Source organism: Phodopus roborovskii, unplaced genomic scaffold, assembly GCF_943737965.1.
Source record: "Phodopus roborovskii unplaced genomic scaffold, PHOROB, whole genome shotgun sequence".
NCBI lineage: Eukaryota > Metazoa > Chordata > Mammalia > Rodentia > Cricetidae > Phodopus > Phodopus roborovskii.
In genome coordinates this window covers 3,147,918-3,160,102 of record NW_026126436.1, presented here as the reverse complement: position 1 = coordinate 3,160,102, position 12,185 = coordinate 3,147,918, and the positions used below count along the sequence as shown (strand labels likewise).

At 40.9% G+C, this 12,185-nt stretch overlaps 1 protein-coding gene across 1 annotated transcript in view; it reads right to left on the bottom strand.

Annotated features, from left to right (window-relative positions):
- Window positions 1–12,185, bottom strand: part of Mdn1 (midasin AAA ATPase 1) — a 134,037-nt gene that overhangs the window by 39,649 nt on the left and 82,203 nt on the right. The window contains exons 54-63 of the mRNA XM_051187490.1: window positions 9,679–9,836; window positions 9,374–9,494; window positions 8,934–9,144; window positions 8,425–8,653; window positions 8,017–8,137; window positions 7,160–7,330; window positions 3,973–4,187; window positions 3,251–3,638; window positions 2,595–2,704; window positions 1,048–1,753 (exon numbers count right to left, since the gene is read on the bottom strand). Of these exons, the coding sequence (XP_051043447.1) occupies window positions 1,048–1,753; window positions 2,595–2,704; window positions 3,251–3,638; window positions 3,973–4,187; window positions 7,160–7,330; window positions 8,017–8,137; window positions 8,425–8,653; window positions 8,934–9,144; window positions 9,374–9,494; window positions 9,679–9,836 (2,430 nt within the window). The remainder of the gene's footprint in view (window positions 1–1,047; window positions 1,754–2,594; window positions 2,705–3,250; window positions 3,639–3,972; window positions 4,188–7,159; window positions 7,331–8,016; window positions 8,138–8,424; window positions 8,654–8,933; window positions 9,145–9,373; window positions 9,495–9,678; window positions 9,837–12,185) is intronic.

Below are 12,185 nucleotides of genomic sequence, written 5' to 3'. Positions count from 1 at the left end.
TATACATGTATGTGCACCATGTGCATGCCTGTGCCCTTAGGAGACCAGGAGAGGGCATTTGATCCCCTGAAACTAGAGTTACAGCCAACTGTAAGAGGCCATTTGAGTGGTGGAAATCAAGCCAAGGACTTCTGGAAGAACAGCTAAGCCATGTCTTCGGTTCCATATTTACTTATTATTATTATTTTTTTTTTAAATTAAAGATAAAGAACTAATAGGATTTGAGACAGGTGAGCCAAGAACAGGCTGAGGTCAGGATAATGCCTGATCTTCCTGCTGGAATGACAGGCACCCTATATGTATGCACCCTGGCTTAGGAGGTGTTAAGGAATCAAACTTAGGTCCTATGGCATGCTGGGCCAGCACTGTACTCACTGAGTGATACCTTCACCACAGGTTGTCCTATAATCCTGGTCTCTAAGTTATAAGACTACTTACTATGAGATTTACTGTTTTCCCCTCCAAAATGGTAAATAAAAGATTAAATATGCAAAGTAACTTAATGGCATATATATTTATTCATGGCAGCCCAGAATTGACTCCAACCAGCACACTCTTTTAGTTGCTGAGTAATGGGTCACTATGCTAGAATATTAATTTCTTCAGCAAGCTGTTACAAAGTAAAAAACAAAAAAAACCCAAAAAACTATAAACCTGAGGCACATTACTTTAAAAGAAAAAAATGCTTGTACTATCCACCACAAAGGGCGACCTAGTTAATCTTATAAAGACTGAGGGGACCTTGGGCAAGCATGCTATTTCAGTACACACCTGTAATCTAATTATTCATGTCATAAGTCTGAGGCAAGCCTGAGCTACACAGTGAGTGCCAGGGCAGCCAGACATAATAAGTCCCTCAAAGAACCAACCAAGTAGCTATAAAACAAAAACAAAACCCAAAAGAACAAAACAAAACAAAACAAACAAACCTCATACCCACCCCCCACACTTTGTAGTCAAAGGAAAAAGGGAAGCACCAGACAGGTGAAAACCCACACCCCAACCATTCTTTACCATAGCAAGCAGGCTTCTTATTGACAGACTTACCTGGCACAGATGTCTGAAGAGCAGCAGGGCCCTCTGGTCCAGCTCGCCTTTGTACAGCACATGGGAGCGCAGGTAAAGGAGAGCATTCATCAGTAACTGCTCTCGGGTAGGGTAAGGCTGCTGGCTGTTGCCTTCTCTTTCCTTTCCTCCTGAACGCTTGACCATCAGTTTCCCAAGACCTTGCAGAGCTTCCACTGAGTTCACAGAGCACAAAGCATCTGCATGAGAATGGTAGGTAGGGAAACTGGGGCCCACAGATGGGAAAGCGAGCACAGCCACGGCCAGGGCCCCCAGATTTTCTGAACAGATCACATTGCTGTGGAGGGAGGCATGGACTTCAGATGCTACTAGCCTCATGCCATGTTGCAACTGCAAGATGGATGCCTGTAGTGGGGTAACAGTGTCTGGATACAAGGCATACTCTTCTACCAGTCGCTTCCTAAACTGGTGATGTGACTGCTGCCAAGAGGCCTCCTCCTTTAGAAGGTTCTGGAGCACTTGAGCAGACCTTGCTCCATCTGTGTGGAGGGCCTGAAGGAGTCGCATGAGCAGGTCCTGAACAGCAGTGACCTTGGCAATGCTAGTGACGTAATGGTGGATCTCTTGCACCAAGGACTCGTAACTGGGGAGGTGGGGTCTGAAGGCCTGCTTTTTCGACAGGCTGTGGACTACATTCTCTAGTTGACTGATCCTTTGGGGAAGTAACCTGAAAGCAAATTAGCACAACATACAATGCTGTCAGAAAAGCAGTGAGTCTTGATTGGGACCACAAACAGCAAAAGAGAATGAAGACATTAGCTGCTAAGAACTGTGAGGGAAACACTGGCAATCATAATGAAACTAGGTAACATCTTTAAGCATTCATGGAATACCACACTTGCTTGAAAAGTAGTTTAAATACATTTCATTAAAGCTTTGTCACAGCTCACTGACACAGGTTAATACAATGGTCCACCTTTGTTGTTATGGACACTAAGGTTGGATGGCATTAAGTGGGGTTTCTCTGTGTAACAGCCCTGGCTGTCCCGGAAGTCACTCTGTAGACCAGACTGGCCTTGAACACAAAGATCCACCTGGCTCTGCCTCCCTAGTGTTGGGATTTAAGGCATCACCACCTGGTCTTTGACAGTGTTTTTAAAAAAAGATTTAACTTATTTTTAATTGTGTGCATGTATATTTGTATGTGTGTGTGTCTGTATGTGGGTATGTTCACTTAAGGGAGGGGCATAGAGCTAGTTACAGGTGGCTGTGAGCCTCTCACTGTGAGTGATGGAAATCCAACCTGGGTCCTCTGTCAGAGCAGTACACACTCTTTATCACTGAGTCATCTCTTCAGTCCAACCTGCAGAACCCTTTCCCTCTTTTCCAATATATCCCTTTCCTGACCACAATGAAGGAGCTAGGATCTAACTGGTCATATAGCTAAGATGTACATTACTACTACATTAACACAGATGTAATACAACATCCAATCTCATACTATCTCTTCTAAAAAAAAAAAAAAAAAAGTTAGTACCCTCCTACCCAACACAAATCTGCTGCCTTACCTGATGTGTGGATGAGAGTGGCTGATAATGACTTCGTCTTCCAGGTCTCTCCCAGTTTGTAGGTGGGACAACAGGTTGCGGGTCTTCCACTCACACTGCAGCTGGCATAACTAATGGAAAAGCCAACAACAAATGGTCTTCTGTGGTCACAGCAGTGAGCATGCATGTGAGGACAATGTTCTGAGTATGGTTACAACAATAAGATGGATGGGGATTCTGAATGACCCACAGACCTGGATCAACAACTTCAAAACTGTTAGGCAAAAGAAACTACATTATTCATACCACTAAATTATGAGTGTCTACTTGTAACAGCGTAATTTTCATCCTTTATCAGCTCTTCAAAATATAGTACATGTATCACTGTCTTAATATATTCATTTCTTTAGTTTTTTGGGTGCTCAAATAGTAGAGAATGCCAAACTATTTGAGCTACATTCACAATCTCTAGGGTCTAGGGACACTATTCTGTTACTCCTCTGACAATGCCTACTTTCCCCTGCTAAGCCAAGTCAGAAATCTTATAAGAAAATGCAGTCTTTATGAGTCTCCTGAGAACTCTCACCCTCTAAGCAGCCTTACAGGAATAAAGGATTAAGTTACAAGCAAATTCAGAAAAGCCAGGGCAGGACTCAAGCTCTACACCTGCCTCTTACCTCCTCTTGGGCATACTTGAGCTTGTACGCCTTTTTCACAGCAGGGTCAAAACGTGCCTGTGGAAGCCAAGTCTGAATCTGGAGCAAGCCAAGGTTCACCCAGAGTTTGCCACGCTGGGCTGCTTCAGGGAGGTTCTGCTTATTCTCCCCTTCACCAAAAAAGTAGTGCAGGGAGGTGAGCAAGAGACAGAGTAGTTCTTTGGGAAGTGCCTCCTGACCAGCCATGTTCCCGAGAATTTGGTCCACATGTTGGAAGGCCTGGCTGTCCCCAAGCAGCAGCTGTTCACAGTTCTGCACATACTTCTGCCGCTGCTGTGCTGGAAGCAGTTCTGTGAGGCCAAGCAGATGCCGGCACAGCACCAGCCCCTGCAGCCGAGAGTCTGTGCGTCTGTGGGGACACAACACAGCACTTAGGGAGGCACAGTGAATCAAACACCTTCCTGGTATACACTTTCATTTCAGGAAATATTAACCACAGACTATTGATATTTAGAGGTGAATTTCTCATGTAATTTTGCTCAAATATTCTTAAAATACAGGAAACAAGCTCACAGTAGTCTGTTACATACTGCTGCAAGTAAGTTCATCTACTAAAAACTACCCTCACCTTCACCTACAAGAATCAGGTATCTATGCCTCAGAAACAAGTTCTGAAAGAGCCCTGCTACACATGGTGGAAATGAGACAACAGTATTGCAGACTGCTTCCAGGGGAAGAAATACCTGAAGTCAGCCACTGAAAGCACAGACATATTGGTCCATAGCAATGAGCTGATGTCCTGGAGCTGTTGGGCTCTCTCGACCCACTCTCCCAGGGTGACATGTGAGGAAGACAGGAGGGGCAGGCCGCTGACGTCCCAGTGGCTTGCTCTGCTGCTGCTTGTTAATACACCAAAGCAGCACTTGGAGAACACAGCTCTGCAGAGGCTGCCAGGACCCTGAGCAACAAAAGGAGAACCAAGTAACTCAGAGCTACAAGCAGACAAGAGACACAAAGTCTGTCAAACTGTACTTGGACTGTTGGTGTAAGACACACAGACAGCAATCCACAGCTACAGTGAGATGGTCAGTACATGACAGAAAACACAGTACATGCCACACAACTCTTGCAAATCCATAAGGTTTCTCTTCAGAGACTTTGAGAGGTTTTGTAAAAGTTACCAATTAACCTCAGTTACAACAAAAATACCAAAAACATAAGAATAATTCCAGGAGGGGCTGGAGAGATGGCCCAGGGGTTAAGAGCACTGATGTTCTTCCAGAGGTCCTGAGTTCAATTCCCAGCAACCACATGGAGGACACCATCCACAATGAGATCTGGTGCCCTCTTCTGGTCTGCAGGTATATATGCAGGCAGAATGCTGTATACATAATAAATAAAATCAATCTTAAAAAAAAAAAAAAAAAAAAAAAAAAAAAAAAAAAAAAAGAGAAGTAATTCCAGGAACATCTATAGAAATAAAGTATAAAGTAAAGGTGGCATTTCAAGCAAGAATGGACAGAATCCATCATTTATAGATTAGGAGCAGAAAATTGCTTTGCTACTTCAGAAAACAAGACATACAGATAAGGTGGCTGGAGAGATGGCCAAGTAGTTTAGAGCACATTTGTTTCCTAGCACTCACAACAGGAAGTTCCCAAATGCTTAGAACTCCAGTTCCAGGGGAGCAGAAACCCTCTGACCTCCTTACATGGTACATGTAAACACACACAAGCAAACACACATGGATATAACGGATAAACAAATAAAAAGATATGAAGATAAAATTAAATGTAAAATGATACAGGAGAAAATAGTAGGAAAAAAAATCATTTTTACCCTACCACTGACTGAAAGGAGTAATTTTAAGCGATTAATACTAAAGTCACAAAAATGACATACCTGAAGTCATAAAATTGAATGTCATGAAACAAACAAATCTTATAGACAATAGAAAACCAGAAACATACTTCCAGCCATGCTAGGAAATTAACATTGATAACCATGAAAAGATCTTCAGTAACAAAATGATACTCAATAAACCAGTATGTCTTCTAATTGGAAAATGAAGTTTGGTCCATGTCTGTTTTTGGTGCTTCCCCCGCCCCCATTTGTTCTAATCTGGTTTGTTTGTTCTTTTATTTGCTTGTTTGTTTTCTAAAGAGAGAGGAAGAAGGCATGGAGTTGGAAGAGCAGAGAGGCAGGGAGGACCTGGGAGATGAGGAAGAAAATGAGGAAGACTGAGAAGTCCAGAGAGGGAAATGGTTAGCTGAGGGCTTCAGGTACTATTCAGTGGTGCCCAGCACACACAAGGCCCTGAGTTTTAGTCCCAGCACCATGGTCAGTAGGGTGTAATTGATAACACATGAAAAGATGTACAATCTTAAGAATTATCCAAGAAAATACAAATGATAATCAAGTACTGGTTGGTGATTATTAGATATGGTGGTAACCCCTTCGTAGGATTCAGATTCAGTCTTGAACCTTTCTGTGAGTTCTGTTAAATAAATGTCAATTGCGGGAGAAAGGCCTATGGGCATGCTTGTGGGAAATTATGCTGTGTTAATAGATTATCTTGACAGTAGGTGTAGGATCCTTGCACTGTGTAAATGGAGGAAGCAGACACATGCACTCTGCTCTCTGACTCTTAACATGAGTAGCTTCCTTGATGGACCGTCACCTGGAGCTGTGAGCTATAAGAAAATTTTCTCCCTTAAGCTGCTTTTGTCAGAGGATTTCCTCAGAGCAACAGACCCAGGACTTCAAGATGGCAGTCTTCATTAATTCTTTGCATACTTAAAGTAAAAAGCAATCTGGTAAGAACTATTAAAAATAAACACACTACATGCATATCTCAATTTTATGTGTATATGTATATTTATTTTTATAACATGCAGCTGTCCTGATTAAGGGTTAAAATACCAATTCTAGTAACTTACTTATTCTGTTTTTGTTTTTTTTTGTTTTTTTGTTTTTAGAGACAGGGTTTCTCTGTGGCTTTGGAAGCTGTCCTAGAACTAGCTCTTATAGATCAGGCTTGCCTCAAACTCACAGAGATCTGCCTGCCTCTGCCTCCGGAGTTCTAGGATTAAAAGCGTGTGCCACCACTGCCCAGCTTGTAACGTACTTATAATACCCAAATATTAACTTACACAGAATCAATGTAACTTTTCTTTTTCAAAGAAAGGGGCCAGGGGGTGTAAGAAAAGACAGCATTCTAATTAGAAAGTAAGTAAATAGGGCTGGAGAGAAAGCTCTGCAGTTAAGAATGTGCACTACTCTTCTAGAATACCTGAGTTCACCTCCCAGCACCCACATGGTAGCTCACTGTAACTCTACATATCACACCCCATACCCCACCAAACACAAAGATTAAATTTTTTTTTGCCAGGTGTGATGGCCCACATCTTTAATCCCAGCACACAGGAAGCAGAGGCATTTGGATCTCTATGAGTTCAAGGTTAGCTGGTAGGCATAGTGAGCTCCATGCCAGCCAAGGCTATTAGTGAGACCCTGTCTCCAAAAAAACCCAAAATATTAAAAAAAAAAAAAAAAAAAAAAAGTAAATTCTAGTATGCTGAAATGAAATAGGAGAGTAAGTTGGACACATTTTGATGACATACTTAAGAAGAAAGAATGTATTCTTAGACATATAAGTAAATGCAAGGACACATTATTTTATGATTAGGTAGCTTATGACATGTATTCTCCTGAACGTTGAGACTACTGGCATGTACTACCACCACACTCAGCAAAATTAAATGACTTTTTAAAGAAAACTGTTATGACTTTAACTCAAAATTACATAAATCATTCATGATTTGGATATTATGCTTGACATTCTCCAGAAAACAAAGTATCACAATTACCTCTGTAATCAATTGGTTCACAGAAAGAACAGGCACTTTTATGATTTTTATGTCAACAAACCTTCACCATGGAGTCCAAATGGGACTTGGGCACCTCCTGCTGCTGCAAATTAGGCAGAGGGCTCCACATCAGCCAGTATTCTGGATTTGTGGTAACTGTACTGCTCCAGTAAGACCCAAATGTAGAGTTAAATAACTCTGACCATAAACAAGAAGCCTCTTCAGCAGACAGCTAGAGATAAAAGACATTTGAAAAAGTTTCCATCAATCATGTTATCAAGTCTGCCACCTAGCATCCATTAATACCCAATAGTGTTTTTAAGGTACCAATCCTGCACTTCCTGATTTCAATGCTTCTTAATCATTTTGTAGAAGTTATGTAGGTTGCTTGTAGTTTTATAAACTAAGATGAGAAGCTTTATAAACTTGTACAGAAAGTAAAATAATTCACACAAAGGAAATACATAAATCATGACTTAAAAATTTAAGGATGTGCTAATGAAATTATATTAACAGAATTCACATTCAACATGGGAGGCAAGAAAATACTAAAACTTTTTTAGCCAAATACAAATTTTTAAGCAATCAATACTATTACATCATTTATTGGTAAGAGTTGTAGGCCAGTGGGAGTGATGGGAAACCCCTTTAAACCCAGCACTCAGGAGGCAGAGGTAGGTGGATCTCTGTGAGTTCAGAGGCCAGCCTGCTCTACGGAGTGAGTTACAGGACAGACAAGGCCAACCCCAGCTCCCCTGCCCCTAAAAGTCATATAACACTTTTGTTAAATGCAGAAGTTGAAAATCCAAGCTTACAACACGGAAACCTGAAAGTCAACACACGACCACCAGCCACAGAAATCTAATCAACCAAGACAAAAGGAGGCTTAGCTAGTTCCCTCCACATTTTAGTTTTTACCTTTGGATAATGCAGTAAAGACCAAAGATTCCAAAGCTTTTGAGGTGCAATTGGTGTGTGCTTGAGACAAAACATGATGTGGTGAGCGATCTCCTCATCCATCTGTTGGTGTTTGCTTGACCTGTTCCAAAAATAAACAGGGAGAGGATGGGGTTCCAACTATCTATCCACAAACTACTGGAGAGCTTCCTTTAAGAGAAAGCGGGACACACAGAGACTATGGTACTGGGGAACACCTCTTGGGTTTTAAGGATGAAGCCAAAGCGGTCAAAGCACTTTCATGAAGATTTGTTTTAGGAAACAGCAATGACTTCCCCGAGCCTTAACACTCACTCCTGAAGACACATACACAAGACAATGTAGCAAGAAAATCTGTCCTCTTTTAGAGAACAATGGGAAAAGGGTTACCGTCTCAGACAAGCCTGCATCACAAAATCAGCTGTCATTCTGTACTGCCACAGCATAGCCAAGTATTCCGCCACAGGCCACAGCTGAACACGCCTGGTGAGGTGAACTAAAGAGTTGAAGTCTGGCTGGGATGGAGCTGAAGTCTCATGTGCTTTCTCCGAAAAGCCACGTGAAAGTCCTCTGGATTTTAGTTCCAAACACTGATTGTTCACAAGAGTCTTCAACTCATCTTCAATTCCAATCAGAAAGACATATTAGAACAAAGCAGTCTGAGTTTTAAGTCTAGATGCCCAATACCCAGAAGCACTGCTTTCCCCATTATTAATCTGAGTTCACCAGCTGGCTAGTTAACATGGGTTTTAAGTCTCTCCTATTCAAATTATATTAATTTCTGCACATAAAATGCTGTAACTGAATGGTACCTGTGAAGTTTAGTCCAAAGACTAAAGTATGATGAGCAAACTTTATGAGCAACAGGGAGGAAGATAACAATCACCAGAGAATATTACCTAGATTGACACCATCCAGAATGTTAGCTCTGAGGACCAATCCCCATGCTTGTAGGAGACTTTTTTTCAAATTCCATTCAGAAGCAACAACTTGGAGACGATTAATGTCTTCTTGCCACCCACATTCCCCAAAGACAGGCAGCTGTTCTTTGATGACAAGGGCTCTGTTAAGTACTTGCAGCTGTGAAAAGCAGTCCACTACCAGCTTTTCCTGAAATAAAACCCAAGAGAGAGCTGACTCAGGAGCTGAAAGGTAGTTCTTTTCAGTAACAGTTTGTAAACTCCAGTCGCTCTGGCAGACCTTAAGGTAAAAAAGCTCTACCCAGCCACAAGAGTGAATAGAAAGCACTGTCTTCTCAAACCAAGGGTTAGTTTTGGAGCGAAAGCAAGTCTACTTGATCTTCCAGGTTCAGGAGAACCCCACATGTTTTCAGGTATACCTTAAAAGGAAATGGCCGTCCCAGGAACGCCTGCAGCTTCTTTACACCAGCAAAGCTGCCAGCTGGAGTGCCCAGACAATTGTGGATGTGCTCAGAGACGGTCTGTACTTCTTTATAGTACCTTCAAAGAAAAAGGGGGAAATGCTGGATCCCACGAGAAGTCTTCTACATTTTTGTTTTAATGTATTTACTAACCTGCCAAGGAAATACATACACTAAAGCAAGAGGAAATGGTTTTCAATTCCAGTCCTCTTATCTTTTAACATTACAGATATTAACATTACAACTCGAAACAGAAGTCTTACTTGTCTTCATGATTCACCAGGAGTTGGGGTATCTGATAGATTAAATGTTTCAAAACCCAGTGCCAGTGGAGGGCAAGCAAAGCCAGACCTGGGGCATCTACTGTCACAGAATCAGCCACAGTCCAAAACCGGTCCCGCCACTGCAAAGAACCTAAGATCTAAAAACAAACAAAATAAACCATAACAACTGGTCAGTAAAACACACACATGCTTTGAATGGTGGTACAAACCAGTAATCCCAACATTTGGGAAAGCAGGATTATGAGTTCAAGGCCAGCCTGGGTTACAAAGTGAAACCTTATCTCAAACACCAAAGACCAAACACCAAGAGAGCCTAACATGAGTAGTATAAGGTTAAATCGGCAAAAGCCTCCTCTTTGTACCAGGGTAGTTTAACTTACCACAGAACCAATTTTCTCTAAAGTATAGATGCCGTTTTCTTCGAAACTGCCAAATATCCCTATAGCTGCTCTGCTGGAGGTCACTGGTGCCCTAACTTCCCTTCCATACTTGCTAATTACTAACCAGCAACTGCAGCTATTTTTAGTTCTTATTTCATCGATATCTCCGTTCACATCCCCAGCTCTTTAGGTCCCCACATGTTTGTAGAGCTTATCCTATTATCTTGCTCATTTTCAAAATTCAGCTGTTATAATTAACTAGCATAATTTATGCATCTTCCACTAACTTTCTTTTTCCTCCTTTAGTGGTTACCTTTAGAAGTTTCATAACATGGTATTTGTTAAATGAATTGAAATTTAAATTAATGACCAAATTAAAAGAAAAAAGATTGACAAACTGATTAGGTGTAACTGGTGGCAAAAATCATACTGAACACACACAAAGTAAACCTTTCCCTTTCAGAAAAATATTTGGGGATTTATCTCAGTGGTAGAGCACTTGCCTACCATGCATCAGGTTCTGGGTTCAGTTCCAAAGATCCAAACTGGGGGCAGGGGAACCCATCAAAGAAAAGAAAGATACCAACAAACATTTGAAATATAATTGCTCCTAACTGAATTCAGGAAACAGGTTCCAAAGATTCCTTCAGGACTTCCGAGTATGGTTATGTCGCTATATAAATAAGCATGTTTGCCTATGACCTGCACTTACTTTCAAGTATATGTTAAATCGTTTCTAAACTACCTATAAGACATAATACAATGCAAATGCTATGTAAAACTTGCTACACTGTACTCACAAATAATGATAGAGGGCTAGAGATGTGATGGCTCAGTGGTTAAGAGAATTTGCATTGAACCTGTATTCACTTTCCAGCACTCACCTGGTAGCTACAATTCTAGGGGATCTGGTACTTTTTTCTGGCCACCACAGGCATAAAAAACACATGCAGTATATACACATACATGCAAGCAAAACATTCACACATATAAAATAAAAAATAAATAAATCTTAAAAAGAAAAAAGAATGACAAAACAAACAAACAAAAAAAAGGATCGAATAGATTCAGTACATACAGAGGGTGAAGTATATTTGTTTCCAACAACAAAACTGGAGCTTTCAAGGAAAACTAAGAGGTAAACACTTTTCTAATGCTTAAATTTTTCTGATTAAATTTGTGACGTTTTACTTACAGGAAAAGTACATCAATTCAATGACCAATATTTTCAAACTATCAATACAAACACAGAAGATTAGAAGTAATGCATTGAAGTTAAACACTGGTGCTCAGTCTATCCAAACCTGTCAGGGTTTCAAAGTGACAACAAAGAACATCCCAGTCATATGCAGTATTACTTCCTTTTCAAGCTCCTGAACTACAGGAAGCCAGCTATACATTACTTCAATTGTGAAAAATGGCTACTTCTATCATTCATGTTGACAGACTGTTTGGTATTCTGCATGTCAGTTCCTAAATGGTCCTTCACATTGACAGATACAGCAGGGCAGTGGTGGAACACACCTTTAATCCATTAACTCGGGAGGCAGAACTATAGGCAGATCTCTGAGTTTGAGGCCAGCCTGGTCTACAGAGCGAACTCCAGGACAGCCAGGACTGTTACATGGAGAAACGCTGTCTTGAAAAAAACAAAAAACAAAACCCCCAAACAATGACAGATACAGCCATACAAACAAGACCTTTCTGTGGTTTTTGATAATCTTTAGGGGGGAGGGGAGGTCTATGCTAAAATATTTTTAATAGATTTCTAAGCATAAACTGTGATTAAAATGTTATTTAGTCCACATGTAATAATGATAGATAAGAAAGCTTAGGTAAATTAGATATAATTGTAAAGCCCAAATTGTAGAACATTTCTAGAAGAGAATATTACTCAGCAGTAAAAATGAATACCTATGGATATATGAAAACACATGGATGCATCTTGTGGTAGTTCAAATAAGAATGGCCCCCAGACTCACATATTTCAGTGTGTGGTCTCGTTGGTGGACTATTTAGGAAAGATTAGGAGTGTCACCAGGGGGTTGGCTTTGAGGTTTGAGAAGCCAGGTTCAGTCTCATTCTCTTTCTGCCTCCTACTTATGG